This window comes from Jaculus jaculus, chromosome 12 (assembly GCF_020740685.1).
Source record: "Jaculus jaculus isolate mJacJac1 chromosome 12, mJacJac1.mat.Y.cur, whole genome shotgun sequence".
NCBI lineage: Eukaryota > Metazoa > Chordata > Mammalia > Rodentia > Dipodidae > Jaculus > Jaculus jaculus.
The window spans coordinates 110,997,935-111,019,772 of record NC_059113.1 but is presented as its reverse complement, the minus strand read 5'-3'; the positions used below and the strand labels follow the sequence as shown (position 1 = coordinate 111,019,772).

General features: G+C 37.9%; 1 protein-coding gene across 1 annotated transcript in view; it reads right to left on the bottom strand.

Annotated features, from left to right (window-relative positions):
* Arhgef26 (Rho guanine nucleotide exchange factor 26) overlaps positions 1 to 21,838 on the bottom strand; it is a 107,674-nt gene that overhangs the window by 61,667 nt on the left and 24,169 nt on the right. Inside the window, exons 4-5 of the mRNA XM_004655927.2 lie at positions 19,660 to 19,716; positions 16,376 to 16,536 (exon numbers count right to left, since the gene is read on the bottom strand). Coding sequence (XP_004655984.2) covers positions 16,376 to 16,536; positions 19,660 to 19,716 — 218 coding nt within the window. The remainder of the gene's footprint in view (positions 1 to 16,375; positions 16,537 to 19,659; positions 19,717 to 21,838) is intronic.

Here is a 21,838-nt window from a genome sequence, read left to right as displayed (position 1 = left end):
CATTTGCAGTGGCTGAAGGCCCTGGCATGCCCATTCTCTCCCTCCCCCTCCCCTTTCTCTGTCAAATAAATAAAAATAAAAATAAATTTTAAATGACTGAATAAAGCTTATATGGACTTTATAAATTGTGTGTGTGTGTGTGTATGTTTGTTTTCTTTTTCACCAAAGTGTAACTCCCTCCCAACACACTTTCCATTTGCATTCTGTCATAAGCGCTAGTTCCCAGTTGGTTGAGGGAATTGGAGAAAGATGAAAGAAGCTTCCTACTCATCAGTTACTCAGGGAAGGGCTACCCTGTGGTTCCTTCAGGTGGATGGTGCCCAGTGTTAAAGGAACACCTGTGGGAGGAACTCTGTGGATAGTTGGCTGGTGGGAAGCAGGTCCTACCAGCCTGCATGATGACTCAAGTTGTTGGCAGCTATTCTTTCTCTTAAACGTGAGATTCTGAAATGCCCTGGCACCTGTACTAACAAAGCCATAATGAAATTCAACTACAGTATGCCTATCTAGCAACTTAACTCTACCTTGTATACTGCTTTATTTTATATATCACACCATTAACCACCAGTTCCATTTCCAGATGCTTTCCTTAAATTCTCTAGGGTGATGCAAAATAAATACCTATTATTTCTTTCTAAAGAAAAACAAAATAAAGTATAGGGGACTGGGGGAATTGCTTAGCAGTTATGGCATTTGCCTGGGAAGCCTAAGGACCTGGGTTTGATTCCCCAGGACCCACGTAAGCCAGATGCACAGTGTGTCTGGAGTTCATATGCAGTGGCTAGAGGCCCAGGCACACCCATTCTCTCTCTCTCATAAATAAATAAATATAATATTTTTAAAAAACTAAAGTATACTTTCTCTGTGGAAAGGCCAGGGATAAGAAACTAAAAACTCTAATTCAACTCTACAGAAATGTCCCATCATGTGTAGATTATATTCTAGCAACCAGTGGCAGTCACTTTAATTAAAAGGTAAGTAAATTTATCTCTAGTAAACTATAAACTACAGGAATTTAAAGAGAATTGCAATTTTTAAAAACCATAACTTCATAGAGGTGTGCTTTTCTTTTATAAGAGAAAGCAAGACACAGTTTGCAACCTGGGGCTGTTGCGTTGCATTTATTTTTTCTTTTCTTTTTTTTTTTTTTTTTTTTTTTTTTTGGTTTTTTGAGGTAGGGTATCACTCTAGTCCAGGCTGACCTTGAATTTACTCTGTAGTCTCAGGGTGGCTTCAAATTCATGGTGATCTTCCTGCCTCTGCCTCCTGAGTGCTGGGATTAAAGGTGTGTGCCACCACACCCGGCTAGAGCTGCTTTTTGAAAGCCAACTAAAAAATCTCTTTTCCATGGAAAGTCAATGAAACTATGAAGGTCTAGGAAAAGGGAGGTAGCATGAAGCCTGCCTGCCCTCCAGAACCATAACCTACTTTTCACAAGTATAAACTGCCCATGCTCTGCAGAATCTGCACTGACAGTTACATGTGTTTTTCAACACTGATTAGAAACAGATACAGTTAAAGGGACAGAGGTCAGCCATGTAACATCTAAGGTTTACAGAAACCTTTTAAAAAGATGAAAGGGATGCCACCACTTCTCCCTAGACTCATAAAACCTGAACTGTGCCGCTATTCAATGATGTGCCCCAAATGCAGGTGACCTCCACTTAAAATTACAGCTATGTGCTAGGGCACACTCATTGTTTCTAGGAACAGGGAATTCAACATAAAATACAGTTCCTTCTACATCTTCGTTTTCAGTGCTTACAGAAGATATAATTTTTTTATCCATATCTTTTTTGTTGTTGAGGTAGGGTCTTGCTGTAGTCCAGACTGACCTGGAATTCACTATGTAGTCTAAGGTTGGTCTTGAACTCATGTCAATCCTCCTACCTCTGCCTCCCGAGTGCTGGGATTAAAGACAAGCACCACTACACCCAGTTTTATCCATATCATTTTTGACCAGGGTTTTCCTTTGTAGGCCAGGCTAGCCTTGAACTTGAAATCCTCCTATTTCAGCCTTGCAGTAATAGGATAACATGCATGAACCTCCATGCTCCACTTTTTTGCCTATGTATTTTCAATTCAAGCATTTCTCATTGGTTTTTAATTGCCTTGTATTCTTGTTAGGCAAACTAAAATTTCTTAATTTGATTTTTATGTGTGCCCTTTTTTTGTGCTTCCGGTTCTACCTTTGCTTTCTTGTGTTAACTAATATTTGAGTATTGCTTGTTTTTTCCAGGTTCCTTATATGTGTGCTTTTCCTTTTCTTCAGCATGGAGGATCCTATCAAGTATTTTCTGTAGAGCTGGTTTTGTCTTCAAATACTCCTTTAACCTGCTTTTGTCATGGAATGTCCTTATTTCTCCATCTATTTGAATGGATAGCTTTGCAGGATAAAGTATCCTTGGTTGACAGTTGTTGTCTTTCAGAACTTGGAGTACATCACTCCAAGCCCTTCTGGCTTTTAAAATTTGTGTTGAATAATCTGCTGTAAACCTGATGGGCTTGCCTTTGTAGGTAACTTGGTTTTTCTCTCTAACTGCTTTCAGTATTTTTTCCTTGGTTTGTGTGTTTGGTAGTTTGATTTTAATATGACGAGGAGAGGTTCTTTCCAGGTTTTGTCTAGCTGGGGTTCTAAAGGTTTCCTGTATCTGCATTGGCACCTCTTTCCCAATTTGGGGGAAGTTTTCTTCTATGATTTGGTTGCAGAGGCCTACTATGCCTTTGGAGTGGAATTCTTCTCCTTCTACTATGCCCTGAATTCTTATATTTGATCTTTTCATAGTGTCCCGAATATCTTGAAATTCCCATTCATACTTTTCTATAAGTTTATCTTTCTCTTTGTTGGACTGTATTAGATCTGCCACCTGGTCTTCTAGCTTAGATATTCTGTCCTCTCTTTCATCCATTCTACTGGTGAGATTTTCTACAGAGTTTTTTATTTCATTAACTGTATTCTTCATTGCTAGTAATTCTGACTGGTTTTTCTTTATTATTTCTATTTCCTTATTTATGTCTTGTATTGCCTTCTTTATTTCCTTAAATTGGTGTCCTGCATCTTCTTTGATTTCCTCTTTGATTCCTTTGATTTCCTCTTTGATTTCTTTTTTGATTCCTTTGATTTGTTCTTTGACTTCTTTGAACATGTTTACAATCATTCTTTTGAAATCTTTCTCAGGCATTTTCTCTAACTCATTCTCACTGGAGGTCATTTCTGATGCATTAATACTTTTAGGTGGATTTATATTGTCTTGCTTTTTAGTGTTTCTTGTGTTATAATGTATATATTTTTGCATCTTGGACTAAGTTAATGCTTGGATTTTCTAGCTAGCTGGGTATTCTTAGCTGTATCAATTTGATGTTATATATCTTCAGGGTAGGAGCTTAAGGTGTTAGGTGTGGCTCTTAAGACTCTCAGAGTATCTACCAAGGTGTTCCTAGGGGTTGAGTTTCCCTGCTATGAGAGTATTCAAGTAGGCTGAGAGAAATAAAATACAGGTAGATTCTAAAATTTAACTAAACACTGTACACATTCAATCAAAAACAGCACCAAATATTTATGCAAGAGTAGTTATTATAACAACCAGATCCTCTATCAACAAAGAGGTTAAGATTTCTGGTCTGCTAAAGGGATCCAAGTCAGCTTGTGACCAAGTAAGAACCTTCCCTGGTGCAATCCCAGTTACCTTTTTGGATGATTTTGGTCTCAGTTGAGTTGCTGGCTGGGTCATCAGGTTGCTGTTCTGATTTCTGGAGCTGAGCACTAGCTTTTCCTACGGGGCAAACCGAGCCTGGCAACTGTGGCCCTGAAGATCAGCACCCCGGCTGCTGGAACCACCACTGCTGCTCCTGAAGCTGCCGCTGCTGGGTCTTTCGCCTCTGCTGGGTCCACCGCAGCTGCTGCCATTGCTGCTGCTGCTTTAGCTGCCCCTGCTGGATCCCCCGCTGCTGCTGCTGGATCTGCAACTGCTGCCTCTGAAGCTGCCGCTGCTGGATCTGCCGCTGCTGCTGCTACTGGATCTGCTGCTGCTGGGGCCACTGCTGCTGGTACCGGAGCCGCTGATGCTGCTGCCAGACTCTGCTCCTGCTTGGGTCCCACTGTCGGCTCAATCTGGCGTGGCCAGGTCCAGGACCACTGCTCTGTTCGCTGGAGCCTGGCACAGGTGGTGGGGAAGAGGGGAGGGAGCTGCAGCTGCTCTAGTTCTCTCGCTGTTCCACGTGTCCTTCTACCTTGTGATCTGCTTCTCCGTTGCTCACTGCTGCTCTCCCTTCACATTTCTAGAGTTTGCAGAGAGCTCCAGTGTGAATGGAAGCTCCCCTCACCTGGCTTTTACTGTGGCTGGAGCCAAGTCTGGCGGCTTTCTGGTGTGCTGCCACCGCCACAGTCAGTGGACCTGCCAGGGCTGCTTTTGCCGGCCTGTGCAGGCTCTGGATCTCTTCTACTTCTCCACTGCTGTTTCGATTTCCTATATACCTCACTTTTTAGTAAAAATGTCTATTTTGCTGAGTTTTTTCGGTCTCCCCCCCCACCCCCGCCCCGCCCAGGCTGCTTTGCTGTGGTACCTAAGCCGCCATGTTAACCGGAAGTCCCTTAATTTGATTTTTATTTGGATCAAAGGAATGTTCAATATATATCCTTTAGCTGATACTTTAGCTAACCTAGCATAAAAAAAATCTGAATGCTAACTATTGTTTAACATTGTCTAGCTAACTTTAGAGAGGAAAGGAAGGTAAGCATGCTTTATATCACTAAAACTTACACAACTGTATTTTGTTAATGTCTCAAATCACAAATTAGAGACAAGTACATTTGAAAATATTGCTAAATTTTCTGAAATCCTGGTGAAAGCATTCACCCTAATACATTAAGGCATATTTTTCTGTCCCCCATTCATCTATGACTACCAAGGGTCTCTGAGGATCTTTGAGAGTACAGTCCTGTACACAGGTAGAGGCAGCATCCATTCACCAGGCAACTTGGACCAAACAGTCAAATCAACAGTGTACAAGTCTCACAGACCCGTAACTGGGTAGTTGAAACTGTTAACAAGAGAAAATATATGTGTAGTTTAAGAATCTCAATTAGTTCTCAACAACTAAAATTGAAGAGAATATCCACAAATCAAGATTTCCCAAATGTCCTGAAATGCCAAGAAAATCTAGTAATACTGAGCTCACATTTTTGCCACCAGAGCAAGAGTGGAAGAGACTTGACTCACCCCCACCACTCAGAACTCAAACCCAGGAACAGGGCAAACCCCACCACTCAGAACCATCCTGCACCCATAGTTCCTTCCTCAGCTACATGACCTGCCGACTCAGTCTCTGCATAAAAGATGCTAAACTCAAGTCTGAATGCTGCTTCATTTTGTAGGAAAGTACTTGCTACTTAAGTATTATTTATGTCATGGTTTTCATTTTTTAAAGATGATAACATGATCTCCTGTATGAATTATGTCAAGGATTGAATAACATAAAGCAAAGATGACTTTACACAGCACACTGACTTAAATAAGTGGGGGCACATAAGGGATACAAGGGAAAACTCCCATCATAGTTTAAAAGGTTACTGAAATCTGTTTCAACATTCCAAATTTATGTTGACACAAACTGAGCCATTAGGGAATCATTAATGTTTAGATTCTGCTTGTCAGGAAACTGCAAGCTGAAACTATAGATATGTGGACCATGAACATCTGTAAACTCTGATTTCCATTCAGTTATGAAGAAAAGCAACACCTCTTCAGAAATAGTTGTATACATATATCAATTTGTTTTATACCCATAAGGAATTTCTCACATTAATATAAAATGAGAGAAAAGACGATAAGCTTTCATTAATGTGCAAAATGTTACTTAGACTGTGAGCAAGAACTACTAATTACTACAATTACTATCAAATTTTGACAAATGCAGGCCTATAAAATATTTGCCTTTCATTATTAAGGCTTTGGAGTTTGCAATTTGCAGTAATTGATTTCTCTGTAAGAATGTAATTAATTGGGAACTTTATGGTGCAATTATAGAAGAAGCATTATGTATTGCCACTTCTTCATAGTCTTCTGTGGTCTTGATGAGTTGTAATCAGAAGGGTCTTATCACTTAATACTCATAATTCAAGCTGGAATAAATGCATTAGAAGCAAAGTATAATAATTTATATCATTCTGGCTAAAGTTCAAGGCAATAACAATGAATTTTTAAGGGAATATGGAGAAGAATCCATGGAGACCTTGAGGGTGTGTTTTCTTGCAACATGAAAACATATGAATAGCACCTGACTGAACATACCACATCCTGATAATAAGTAAACTATGCTATGAAGCCTCAGTAATTTCTCAAATGCTAGTTTGGGCTTCAGAAATATATGTGAAAATAGAGACAAGGGCTCTGGCTAATTAAGTTAACTACTTGGTATGTAAAATTTAACTTTCCAAAACACTTAAAACAGTAGGCACACATTCATCTTCCCTTTGCACACATGGATACTGAGGCACAAACATACACACAGGACGGAGTAGGAGATGGAGGAAACCTGGCAGACTGACTGCAAGCGTAATCACCACATTAAACTGTCAGAAACACTAGTGTCAGCAGTTTTCTAAAAGTATCAACCTTTATGACGTTTAAAATAGGCAAGTGATTTACGTTTTTAACAGTTCTGAGCTATCACATGAATGCAATGTTGCTTTCTTTTTTATCACATCTAAAGTAAATTACTGTTGCTGTATCTAGCATAGGACATAATAAGAGAAATAAACTCAACTAGAACTAGCAAGGAGCTGGACATTCTTATTTTGCATTTGTTTTTGATTCTTATTATTCACAGCACTTATATTTTATAAGTTACTATGAACACTGATAAGTGAATGCTGAACAGGGCTTTTTCTTAAGCCAGATAAACTGACAGCATCCAAATCTTCCACTTTCATAAACCCTTCAGAGGCGAGGACATAACTGAAGAATTATGCATTCCAAGAAGAAGTATGTCCACTATTTTGAATTGTTACTTAACCCAGGTTTGACTTCTTTTAAAAAGCATCATGGGCTGGAGATTGCTTAGTGGTTAAGGTGCTTGCCTGCAAAGCCAAAGGACCCAGGTTCAATTCTCCAGGACCCACATAAGCCAGATGCACAACAGGGTGCACACATCTGGAGTTTGTTTGCAATGGCTGGAGGCCCTGAAACACCCAGTCTCTCTCTCTCTCCCTCCCTCTCTCATTTCCTTCCTCCTTCCCTCTTTTCCTCTCTCCCTCCCTCCCTCCCTCCCTATTTCTGTATCTCTCTCTCAAATAATTAAATTTTTTTCATAAAGCATCATCACATTGTAGCTAAATAATCAACTTTCTTTCAGAGCAGAAATGTTTGCTTACCATAAATGCTAGTGCTAGACTATTTGGGGAGTAGAAGAAGTAGAAAAAAGGATACTCAGTGTTATTCTTCCTTTAAGATTCTAGCTATTTGAAGTACCAACAGAAAAGCAAAAGTAAATAGGCATTTGTGCACAGCAGTGTATAGAAGAGGCTATCATGTCTAAAGTTCTATCCATATAAATCTGGGAGTTGTATCTCAAAGTACCCATATCAGGGTCTTACTTTTCCCTGCATACCTCTTGTTTGGATTTTTCTTTCTTCCTTATTTTTCAAGGTACAGTTTTACTCTATCCCAAGCTGACCTGAAAATCACTCTGTAGCTTCAGATTGGCATTGCAATCACACTGATTCTCCTACCTCTGCCTCCTGAGTGCTGGGATTAAAGGCATGTGCCATCATGCCTGGCTAAATTTGAATTTTCCATGTGTATATTTATTATATTGAGTGGTGGTGGGCCATGTTTTTTAAATACATTAACTTATCAAACTAAGATGTCATATGCACCACAAGAAAAAATGCAAAGCTGTCTGCTTTAGCTCCATTTGGTTTTTAGAGCTTGAATGTTCACTCTCAGAAAACCATTTCCATTCCTTATCCTCTTACTAGCAGATTATTCCCATCTGTACTTGGCCAAGCCCATCATTTCCACACTAAAAAAAAATACTATTGCAAAATGTATACCTGTATTTTTTTCATACCATTCCCAAAAAGCTTTCACCACATCGAGACCCTAATATAAGTCAGATCTCTAAGCCTCAGGTAATGTTTGCAAGGCCCACCCTCTGTGAAATGAAATTGTCCAAACCACACACCATGAAGAGAATTTATAGCCTAGGAAAGCACTGGTAGTAAGGAATTCTTGGGTGGGAGCTGGTGATACACAGCTTCAGCAAACAAGGACTTAAGAGCCCTGGCTTTAGATCCCTTAGCTATTCTGATAAGCAGTAGCTCCTCACTATTGAAAAACTCACTTAGCAGCTGACATGTAAAGGAAGTGACCAAATTAAGGTTGAGATTGAGATTCCTTTCTGGATCTTGAGAAAGAAATATGATCAATAAAAACCAGTCTTCATAGCTGGAAGTCAGTCCATGCTAAGAATCTGGGGGCGGGGGGGTAGAGAACAGAAGCACACAAATGCTCCTAGAACTGCAAAGGACTTAACAGTGAGCACCATTAAGAGCCCAAAACATATGATTTTCTTTCCATGTTTTCTTCCCTCGCATGTAAACAGAATTTTGAGTCTGAATATAGTTTTAACCTGCTCTAAGTTGGAAAGGCTATTTCAGGAGATATAGGAAGTCACTTCATATAGACCACTTAGCAATATTAATAAAATATCTCAACTAAATTCATCAACAAACTAGTGAAATTACATTCTGAATAGTGCAAATTAACCAAATTTTATTCTGATCACAGAACTCTTTTTGTAGAAGCTGGATTCTGACCAGGAAGTCTGGAAAAAACAAACAAAAAAAAAACAACAAAAAACGGATACAGGGAAAGCAAAAGTTCAAAACAGGACCAGCATAAGCACCATGCCATCAACCAGTTCTTCTCATCTTGAGCATTTCTTAAAACCCACCAAACTGGACTTTCACATGACCAGACCAGATGTTCAGAGTTCAAAGATAAGGAAGCATGTCACCTGGGAGCTCTGGGGCTGGAGAGATAGCTCAATAGTTCAAGATGCTGGCTTGAAAATCTGCCAGCCGGAGTTCAATTCTCCAACCACCCATATAAAACCAGATGCAAAAAGTGGTGCACACACACATGCATGCACACACACACGTGCAAATAAATAACTGAATATTTATAAAATAAAACCAGTTCTTCTGAAAAGATCTCTAGCTAAATGCTACTTAATGAAATCATTTCTTCTCTTTTTCAATCAAATGCATTCAGGTTAAAATTTCAGCTGAGGATAGATATCCTGGAAACATCTTATAGCACATTTTTAAAGGACGCTTACATACATAAATACATATTTATATGTGTATGACTAAATGGTGGGCATGAAGTATGTACAGACTCAAGAGTAAGAAGTCAGAAAGCTTCACAGACCAGCACAAGCACTTTCTTTGTGCTTGTTCTGGTTCTTCATCTCACTCCTCTTTGCTAGAAAAGAAATCCCAATGAAGTCCCAATACAAAGACAGTGTTTCTGGTTACAAAGGGACCTTTGTTTGAATTCCCCACAAGTGACAAGGTCAATCTTAGCCAATCTTGACATTTCTATGGAAACGTTCCATAAATTTTTTTCAAAGTCTAAATCATTTCCCGAAACCATTTTGAACTCCAAAGAAAACACTGAATAGATAAAGTTTCTCTTAAGTTTTTAACAAATACCACTCACCATCTATACACATACCTCACAATTTCTTATAAATATGTTTTTAAATTAAAAGCGTAGGCTATATATTTAATCAGCATCCTCAAAGATTATAAAGGAAGATAATACACAAGATTAGTATTTAAAATAGTACTCATATGCCTTCTTAGAACACAGAAAATGACTTCAGAATTTTAAATTATATATACATATATTTTCACAGCTTTTTACACAAAGCTGACATTCTTAAAAATTCAAACAATTTTTGATGTGAGATTGCTCACCATTTATATTACCACCTAGGGGTTAAAGAATCCTTTCATTGATTTTTGAGGAAAGACTCGCAAACTTTCTTACAAAAGTTTTATTTTGGAAACACTGGATTTTTCACACCAAGCAGCAGAAAATTATAATCTGAATTAAGTCTTCATTTTTTCTTTATTCTCCTTAAGTCACTGTAGAAGTACTTTAAGGAACTCAATATAATTTATTGGACTTATGAACCACAGGTTTTTTATAATCAATTACCTTATTTCTAGATAATATTACAACAGGGAAGTATGGGTGCACATTCAGAGACAGCTCATGATTAACAGACAGTACCGCTTACTAAATGGTATTGAGGAAATAATAAGGCAATGGTGTCTACAGTGTGTCACAGAATACAAAATGCCCTTGGCTTTTAAGGACTCTACATCTTAAGAAATCAAGACGGTCAAATAGGAGTAACTATATCTCTAACTCCAATGGATGATGTTCACCAAAAGTACCAAATCCTAGTAGTTTGTTTCAGGTGCGTGATCTTTAACAAATGTTTAAATTGAAGTTTAGTCACATAAGCTCTTAACTTCAGTTACAATACTTTGCATATGTACTTCCAACCAGTGGTCTAGGATGAATACGTTCCTAAGAATCAGAAACTTCACTTGTTTCATTCTCATTTAAGCCAAAACGGGAAATGAGTACACTTCATAATGTCCTGTCAAGGATGAAATCATATAAAATGACAACTGCTGGAAAAACACAAAAAGGACACTGGAGCACTAGTCATAAAGGCACAGCAATAGGAAGTGGCATGTCACAATAAACAACTACAATGTCACAAGAACTGGCTTCTGAAATAATCCATCAACCATCCTTGCACTTAAATCAAGTGATAAATTTGACTTGGCTAGATCACCAAGTTTACATTAAGACCTTTTCCATCACTGCAAGAGCCGGGTGGTCCTACTCATTCTACTTACAACTGGCAGTCAGAATCCCACATAATGGTTCAAAGTCCACAACTGTAAATGCAAGACAGATGAGATACTACAATGAAACCCAACCACTGTGCCTTTTCCCACAGATTTCGAGTCTAGTTTAAGACTGATAATAGTGACTATTTGTATGAGTTTTGTCTGCCTCAACTAGGATCATCATACCAGCCTAAATCTCTGTATAACAACCCAGAATCCATAGGATCTGGAAGCTTGAGAAGGCAGTAATACATAAAGGCATAAAAAGATGTAGCAGGTCCACATGTTTGCAAAAATGTAACCAGAACAGCCCTGTTGGCAGCTGGAGCATGCCAGGGCCTGTTCTAAAACACTGGGCCAGGGACCAAACTACTTAAATGGAAAACACCAGCCTGGTAAGGAAGCAGACAGTTCATGCTTTAGTTGCCAACTAAATCAGAACTAATATATTCTGTATGACTATGGTAGGACCATTTATTGTGACTTCACTCAATGTCAAAATAAGACTGCTAGGATATCATAAACATAACCATGTCAAACCCATGAAAACTGAACTAGAGTCTATAAAAACAAGACCTGCTCTTTAAGCTTATGCTACACCAAATCAGGCAGAGGCAAACAGACAGAGGCCATACACACAAAAGCCAGAAACACAAAACTCAGAGACATTTCAGAATGTCAGGCACAGACAATCAAAATGAGAGGGATACAAGGGGGCGCAGGCATCTGGAGTTCGTTTGCAGAGGCTGGAAGCCCTGGCGCGCCCATTCTCTCTCTCTCCCTCTATCTGTCTTTCTCTCTGTGTCTGTCGCTCTCAAATAAATAAATAAAATTTTTAAAAAATGAGAGTGATAACATCTACAAAATAATTGCTATTGTGTTGCTCACCTAGGGTTCTACACAAAAGCACTTTGTATGCACCATTCAATTCTCAAAACAACTCATATAAGGTTAGGTATACAACCATCTCCTGAAGGGAAAAAACTAAGATTGAGTCAATAAACCCTTGACTAATATGTTACTAAAATGGATATACCTTTGAAATTTGAGGGCTACTTAAAGGTGCTATAATCTTAATTTTTTTTCCTTCCTGAAAATCTTGTTAGTAGTAACAATGTATTTAGGCAAAAATACCATTGATGAAATTTATTAAACACCTTTAAATCTATACCATGCCCATTACTGTGTGACTTGGCTTGCAGTGTTCCTAATGAAGACTGGGAATAGAAGGCTCTAACTGTCCATTATCACCTGGGTCTGGTTCTCCCCGCCCACTGTCCTCTATTTTGTCCTGGCACTAGGTAAAGACAGATATGTAGCCAAGAAGAGGTCCGAAGTCTGGATATTTCCCAGGCTTTCACAAAATCCCTCTTTAGTGATTCCTTTAACTTGATGCCATCAATTTCTGCATTTTCAGATTCTGAAATTTAATTCCAGTTGTTTCTTAGCTTTCTTCACTACCAACTTCAATATAAACTTTCTAGGATTGCCTGAAATAGTTACTGGGCAACCAGCTCAGGTTCTCCAGGTTCCAAACTACTGTTGCTGGTGTCTCTACTTGAGACCTTGAAGATGAAATGCCCCATCCCTTTCACTGGAATTTCAGAAGACAGCGATGAGTGTGTGTCTCTCCAGTCATCTCCAGCCAGAGGCGACCACTCACTGTTGTTTTGCATCTTTGAGGTTACCTTATGCATGAGTAATTTCTAAATTATTTTTTGCTATTGCTTCAGACACTAGCTACTAATAAGGTCTAACCTGAATGTCTCTGTGTTTCAACTATGAGCTGAAGAAATTGGTTTTAGAAAGAATGTTTGGGCTAGGGAGATGGATCAGTGATAAAGAACTCGACACACAAGTGTGAATCCCTGAGTTCAAATTCCCAGAGCCCACATAAGGCCGGATGCAGTGTGCCTATGGCAAGAAGAGTGGTGGAGATGGGACAGCTGCACAGAAGTTCATGGGCCAGCCAGCTTGGTGTGAACACAACAAACAACGTACATCCCCCCCCCACTCCTTTCTAAAAGGAAAAAATAAAATTTTTCTGCTTAATCAAGGGAAACAAGGCAATGGCAAGTTTTATGTGCTTACTACAACAATGCACTGTATAACAATGAACCACACACATATATGATGGTGACCAAAAGAATGTAAGGAAGTGGAAATAGTCCCAATGTGTAATTATGTCGTAGTGGCTATGTAGTTGTACTACAAGGCATTACTCTTGTGTGTGGTGAGGATAGAGAAAGCACAACCTACTGTGCTGTCAGCTGAGTGCAAATATAGCAGTACAAGAGTATGGAGTACATAGTAATTAACAATGATAAACACTACGCTAATAGCTCATGTATTTACTTTGCTATATTTGTTATTCAACACTTTATGTTCCTTACTGTCAAGACTTTAAGACCTTATTAAGTTCCTTATTCAGCAATTCATTTATTGCTCTCTCTATATAAATATATTTATACATCTATATCTGTATATATATAAGCTCTTTTGTATTTTAGTAATTTAAAAAATTATTTATTTATAAGCAGACAGAGAGAGTAGAGAGAAAGAGACAAGAATGAGAATAGGTGTGTCAGGGTCTTTAGCTGCTGCAAATAAACTCCAGATGCATGCACCACTTTGTGCATCTGGCTTTGCATGGGTACTGGGAACTTGAACCTGGGTTGTTAGGCTTTGCAGGCAAGCACCTTAACCGCTGAGCCATCTCTCCAGCCCTATATTTTAGTTATACTATCTTGGGGTAGATTCCTAGAAGAACTGCAATACAAAGAGTAAATGTATACACACTTTTATAAGACGTTGCAAAATACCATGTTTAGTATGAATGTTTAAGTACTCCATACAAAATAATTACAAGAGTGACTAACTAAATGAATGCATACTTCTTTCAAGCTTAAGGGAGTGCCTTGCATTTTAAATATTTTAGTTTTTAGTGAATTTTAATTATGTACACCATTTCTATTCTATGATTTTTGTCCACTTTTTACATTGGATGTCTGTGATAGCCTTTATGTTTCTAGGCAGAAGAAGAGTTAACAGTTTTTCCTCTCCTTGTGAAATGGTAATCACCAATAACTAGTTATGCTGAACTGTCACATAAAGCAAATATTCCTGGGTTTCAGCAACCATAAAAACTCCTGTCTCCCCTCATTTTTGTTTATGTAATATCATAACTTACCTCAAAATGCAATTCATTTGAATATTACAAAAACATTTGAAAATTAAAAAGATGAATTACATCATGAAATTAATATTACTATAATATTTTACAAATACTCTTGTTTATAGGAAAAAAAAGCTTTTAAGAGAAATGTTAACTACAACTATATTCAGACCACTCTTGGTGCCTATCAGATTGACAATAATCTAAAGGTTTGCTGACAGTGGCTAGAAAGGCTGTGGGTAACACAGGCATTCTTTTGTTCTTACTGAAATGCAAAATGGTGCAACTGCTTTGAGGGGAATTTGACAGTATTTTACAAAAGTGCAGATAGGTTTACCCTTTGGTCTTGCAATTTTCCTAGGAATGTACCCCAAGATAAAATAACTAAAATACAACAGAGCAAAAGCACAATGCAAGATTTGCAACAGTAAGATCACAATATCTCTACTGCCCATAAGTAAAAGGCTGCATGGATAAATGACACAACCTTTCAATGGAGAATGGCACAGCAGGAAACAAAAAAGCCTGTCTTTATAACCACTGTAGAGTCATCCTAATCTCTATACTGGGAGATGAATTTTTAAAAAGTGTGAGGAATTTATTTTCATTTATCTAAAGGGGGAAGCAGATATACATATGTGTGTGTGGGGGGGTGTATGTTAAAAACAAAAATAAACAGCTATCTTTTTATAATAGCAAGGTGAAAACAATGATGGAGCTTGAATAGTCATATAAAAATTGTACATGTTTAATTAATATATTTCAATGAGCCTAGAGTACCAATGGACTTCACTGAATATATCTTGTCCACAGTTTTGAATTCAGACTTCTTTATGGTTATGTACTGAAACAGCTAAAAACTACCTAGCAATAGCATCCCTGCACTCAGAGTGAGGTCTTAAAATAACCCATTGCACAGGGCTGCATGTAGTTAAGTGGTACAGCACTTGCCCAGCATGTGCTAGACCCTAGGTTCAATCGCCAGTACCATAAAAAACAAATTAAAATAACAAAGAAATTAAGATACTCCTTAGCATCAAAAGTCATCAGGGCTCCTTGGGAAAATGGCTAACATCAGGCCTGGTGCAAGAACTATAAAACATGGTCATTTAATATCTTGAAACTTGTGTAATAAGAAATGGACAAAGATTAAAAATGGGAAAACTTGAGCACTGACAAAAAAACTACTATTGGATTCATGAGTAGATATTTACAGAAAAATCTCAGCTAAGAATTAATGAAGCCTGATAAATTAGAGTAACATTGTTTTGCAATCCTTGATGAATTAATGGGTTTGATAATGACTGCCTCCCATATATTATGTAACTCCTGGGAATTGCTATAGAATAAATGACCCAGTGTCTCCAATAGTCTTCAACTAAAAGGTATAAAAACTAATGAGAAATTTATATTGCAAAACTGGTGAAAAAAGTAAGAAGAAAGATAGTTTTCATAGTATGCTATCCTTTAAATAAAAACAAGGAAAATATATTAAAGATACAGAAGAAAGACAATATTTGCTCTAGCTGTCTCTAGGCAGCAAAGAGCAGTACATAAAGGGTATTTTAGCATATACCCTCTTGTATCTTTGGAATTTTCAAACACGTGAGCCTATCACACACATATACAAATAAAGTCTAATAAAACCATAAAAGAAACAATGCGCTGTAGCATATAAAGGAATATATTCCCTTGTTAAACACAGAAGTATTTACATATTATTAAAATATAATATATGAACACCTGGAAATATGTAAGCAAGAAAAAGCTAAGCATGTGGAAAAAATTAATGATTATTACATACAAGTTTTGAACGTATGAAAATTATCATATGCTTTTACCAGCTTCTCAGGACAAGTAAAGCAAAGTAATTAAACATAATAAAAATAAAATTTGGTTAGTTTTAGCCAGATCTGGACTATAAAAGATCTAAGCCTGAGGCCAACTTTTCTTTACTGAAACAGGCAAGTTTCACAGTCTAGCACCAAACCCAGACTCTTGATCATGTAAACGAAAGGGGGAAAAATGAGCAGATGTGGGCAAAGAGAAGGAATCAAGGGACCTTAGGTACCCGTGTGCTAGGACAATTAGCTAAGCAGCCTCTACGCATTCAACAACAACTTGAAACATCTCTTGAAATTTGCTTCAAGGAAAGGAAACACAGCAGTGAGTGGCTAAGTGGTTCCATCACCCAGCTCCTCCATTCCAAGAGCCTTCTGGAAGCACTGTCTTGGCACTGCCATGGTGAACTAAACACTTACTTTTTGCTTGCCTCACAGACGTCTGTAATATTGGAGAAAAGGTGGTGCCGCTCGGTTTTAGTCATTGTATCACTCAGCTCTTTAGAATCTTTAAACATTCGTATCAAGATCTCCAAGCTAAGTAAATAGGAATGCTCAGAGGATATGACTTCAAAGATTGCCTGGCAAGAAAAAAAAGAATCATTTTAATTATTTTGATTAATGAGCTAAGTACAGCTCTCACAACTCTGCTGTAAGAATGACATCGTATCTCAAAAAGCATTAAGAAAAATGCATCACCAAACTAGTGGCTTTAAAGAAGGGCCAAATTAAATACCCAAATCTTGAGAAAGGGCACTGTCTGTGGTGTACACTGAAAAAAATAAAAGAATTGGATACCTCAACAACACATCCCCTAGGTCGTGGCTTTGCCACAGGGTAGGAACCATGGTAGGAAGTAGGACATGTCATAAATTCTCAGTGTGACATTAATTAATGTTTGAGGTCACCTCCTCCAGCCCTGCTTTCAAAGCATGGTGTTGCAAAAGCACAGTAAGAATTTATGTTCTTCATCTCACAACTACATTCCTCTGTTCCCCTGTTTTGTTGGCTCTTCTCTCCCTGTTGTAATCTGACTAATTTTCTGTGGTATGAATGTACCTATCTTCCAAAGGTTCTTATCAGCCACAGGAATTCTTTTTTTAAACTTACACGATTGAAAGTAATTGCTTCTGTGCCACAAGCAGCCTCTCTACTCTCATCTGTCTCAAGAAGGAGCCAAGGACCCTTTACAGAAGCCCTGGTGCCAGACACACAGCGCTTTCCCTGAGAAGTGTAAATGATGAAAGGCCAGGGCACGTCTGTGGATAGACACCAACGCCTGTATAAGGAATTCATCAACTCCTCAACAAAATTCAACTTAGGGCCTCTAAGAATGGAAACTGGGAAGACAGGGACAATTCCTCCAAGGGGTAAGGGGTGAGAGTGAACAACATCCTTGTAGGCCTGACTCACAGCCTTCCTAGAGAACTCTCTAGTAACCATGTATGTTTTCATCTCCTTTAATCCTCTTCCCTAAAGAGCACAGGGGATAGAGTCTGGGTGGGAGTAAGGCAGACACAAGCAAGTAGACGCTTAGCCTCTGATGGGTGGTCGTATATTGTGCATCAAGTTAGCAGTGCTAATCTCAGTGTATGGTTTTACTGTCATACATGAGGTGGTCTAGCCTCAGCTAAGCCTCCATGAAATTAACATAACTCCCTAATGAATGAACAGCTAATATATTCAATGTCACATAACCTGTTTCTTATGTGATTCCATGTAATCCACACAATTATCCTCAAGAAATATAAGGTAAATGAAATAAAATTCTCTTGTTTTGACTAAAAATAAAGTAGTTGGTGTATTTTGTGCTTGGAATGACTTCAAATATTTTCAACAGTAAAGGTTGTCATAATCAAATCCAAAGAGAATGAGACAAAAAGAAACAATGAGTTTTTTTTTAATTTTATTTATTTATTTATTTATTTATTTGAGAGCGACAGACACAGAGAGAAAGACAGATAGAGGGAGAGAGAGAGAGAATGGGCACGCCAGGGCTTCCAGCCTCTGCAAACGAACTCCAGACGCGTGTGCCCCCTTGTGCATCTGGCTAAGGTGGGACCTGGGGAACCGAGCCTCGAACTGGGGTCCTTAGGCTTCACAGGCAAGCGCTTAACCGCTAAGCCATCTCTCCAGCCCAGAAACAATGAGTTTTAATGACCAGATCACATGCAAAGGTGACTAAGTGGTAGCTACAAGGAAAAAATTTAATGTAATTCCTGTTGAAGTATACCACCACAGAGAAGCAAACTCCTGCAGAGAAAATACAGTTAAGCTTGCTTTAAAACATACATAAGAATAGAAAGGAGTTACACAGTTAGATTTCAGACATTTTATATCACAAGCCAAAATAAATATTTTGAGAATATATTAGGAATTAGGTAAAATTCAAATATATAAGATTTTTTAAATGATGGAACATCTGAATGGACTTAGGACCTTAGAGAAGTTCATGAATTTGCAAAAAAGGAGAGAGAAACCTTGCTAATGTCAAATCTTAACAAAGAAAAATGTACTCTCCCCTGCACATTTTGGGAACATCAATATAAGACTTAAACAGTGGCATTTAGAAGATATAATACTACAAACAAGTTGGAATTAATGATTAGAATAAATATGCTTTGCCATATACAAATCTATAAAACAGTACTGAGTGTAAGAAGTAAGGTTAATAAATGTAGAAAAATGCTATCAGTTATTAACACTTAATGTATGTGTGTATATGTAATACAAATTAGAAGGCTATGCACCAATTCATAACGAAAGTTTTCTCTGGAGAAGACAGGAAGGGAATGGGACTGAGGACAGTGCTGGACATCTACTTAACTAACAGCTTTACTTTTTAAAATATAGTTGCTTGAATGGAATAGATTTGTTAATTCTCAGTTGTGGGCACATGTAAGTTTTGTACTATGATATTCTATTCTTTAAACTTAAAAATGACATATTTTGCTTTAGCCCATGTCAACTATGCAAAAAAGTATATCTTAGTATCCACTGTGGAATTAATTTACCTGTACGTATATGCAAATGCATGCATACACACAAAGATCATTAGAAGGAAAGTGTTTTGAGAATTTCACAATATTACAATATGTAATTTCCTTAAATTACATTGATTTTCAACTTCAAATTGTCAACCCTATTCACTGTCATTTTTACTAAGTAAATGTTACATTTTGGTGTACTTTTAAATTTTCAGAAAACTTGCAATGATTGTTCATGTTTCCATATACCTTGCACCCAACTGTCCCTCCGCAGGGTACATTAGATAACCAGGGTACATTGTGTACAGAACAACCTACACACATTATTCAGATTTCACCTGTTTTCCCAGCACTATCATTTTTCAGTTCCAGATATAATGTCTGTGTCATTTTTTTCAACATATTACTTCCAGTTTAAATAAGTAGTCTAGGAGATTTGTTGCTTAAGTGCAACTGATGTTACGGTATGGTATTTATGTTGCTTTCTTCTCTGGAGTTTAAGATGTATGCAGTTTAAGGTGAATCGTCTTCTGTGTTTTTTTTTTGTTTTTTGTTTTTTTTGTGTGTGTGTTTTTTTTTTGTTTTTTTTTTTTTTTAACAAAGAAAACAAGTACACTTCCAAAGGGCAACACTGAGCACATGCACACAGTGAGTAAAGCAAAAGAAGTGGAGCCCACCTCAATCCAGGGCTCAGAAGCACCTGCTGGGAGAACCTACCTCCTGTCTCTTTCTTTCCTCCTGACTCACAGTCTGAAACAACCCATTTTTTTTCACCTAGAAGAAAAAGCAAAACAGAGTTGACCTCATGGACATTGACAATTTACTTATTCTTTAATTTTTTTATTGAGAGCATCCATACATACAGATATTATTCCACAGTCCCCTACCACCCTCCCTTTTCCCTATCTTTTATGTCCCCTCAACTCTGTTCCTTTTATTCAGATGCTCGCTCTTCTATTTAACATAAGGTATAACTCTATGCCTTTCAAAACTAAATTAAAGCCAGGTGTGGTGGTGCACGCCTTAAATCCCAGCACTCAGGGAGCAGAGGTAGGAGGATTGCCATGAGTTCGAGGCCACCCTGAGATTACATAGTGAATTCCAGGTCAGCCTGAGCCAGAGTGAGCTCCTACCTCGAAAAACAAACAAACAAAAAAAAAAAAACACACTAAATTAAAAGAAATTATGCAAAATGTGGAATTCATCAACATCGATTTTTGGTTCTCTAGATCCTCAAATAATATTTAATTCTTGTAATAAATTAGCATAGTGAAATATCAGATTGGGTTCTTTTGTCTTGGTCTTAGACATAGCTATTTCCAGGATATATTATCATATTCATTTCCATGTCATAAATGAAGACATCATTTTAAAAAAATCAATCGGTGGGCTGGAGGGATGGCTTAGAGGTTAAGGTCTTTGCCTGCAAAGCCAAAACACCCAGGTTCAATTCCCCAGGATCCAAGTTAGCCAGATGCACAAGGGGGTGCAGACATCTGGAGTTTGTTTGCAGTGGCTGGAGGCCCTGGCACACCCATTCTCTCTCTCTCTCTCTGTTCCTCCCTCTCTGTCAAATAAATAAATAAAAATATTTTTTAAAAAACCTCAACTGGAGGCCAGGCATGGTAGCACACACCTTTAATCCCAGCTCTTGGAAGGTAGAGGTAGGAGGACCAATGTGAGTTAAAGGCCACCCTGAGACTACACAGTGAATTCCAGGTCAACCTGGGCTAGAGTGAGACCCTACCTCAAAAAAACAAAACAAAACAAAAAATCTATTGGGGCTGAAAAGATGGTGAGTGGTAAAAATGTGCTGAATTGCAAAGCTTGCCAGTTTAATTCCCCAGCAACTATGTAAAACCAGATGCACAGTGGCACATGCATCTGTGATCCTAAAGTGTTTGTGACAATGGAAGGCAGGGCCAGGAGTACTCAAAGCTTGTGGACCAGTTAGACTGATACACATTTGCTGGCAGTCTGAAAGCTTCTTAGCAATGGTAAGAGACCCTATCTCAAAGAAAGTGGACATATGCACCCCAACACATACACAAATACATTTTGTAAGAAAGTGAAACAGCGAACCAATGGCTTTGAGCATTCATTGCCCAGAATTACACACAGGAGGCATTTTAACACATAACAGTGGAATACCACTGTTCCTCTGAAAAGTCTAATCAAAGCAGAAATGAAACTCCTCCCCTACCACCTTTCCAAACATCAGAAGTATTTTAATGGACTTAAACTTGACAATTAATGATATCAATATGATATACTTTTGAGAATCAAAGTTGTCTCCAAGACTCATCAACTACACTACTATACTTTCAGCAAAGCAGCAGTGTGGTCAATTGAGTCAGTGAGTAGTTATCTGTCACCACACTTATATTTGACTGCTATAGCTTACATCATTATCTAGTTTCTAAACCCAAAATGGAGCCTGACCTTTGAACTTCAAAAAGGAAGAGGCTGGTGTCTCTTCTGGTAACCCAATCCCAAGGCTGACTTAAATTAGCAGAAGGTAGACTTGAAAAATAACATAAGTTAAATCCTGAGCAGAAGAGATAGACTGAACAAAGGAGGGTGTCCTCTTTCAAGGTAGAAATCTACAGCAAGGAATCCTAACAAAGGTCTTTTAAACTTTTTGCTACCATACTTCCAAAGTGAAATTTTAAAACATCTCTCTCTAGACTCATTATTAAATTGACATCTTAACTTTTTCATCGTAAGTTTAAAAAATTAAGGAGCTATTTTTTGTAATTGTTAAATCTTCAAATTTGAAAAAGTATTACTGTACTTTTAAAAATGCATTTAATGTAGAGAGAAGCCATAATGATTTGATACCCAATATCATCTGAATATAACTAAGTTTCTTAGCAGTTTGAGAGTTTATATTATT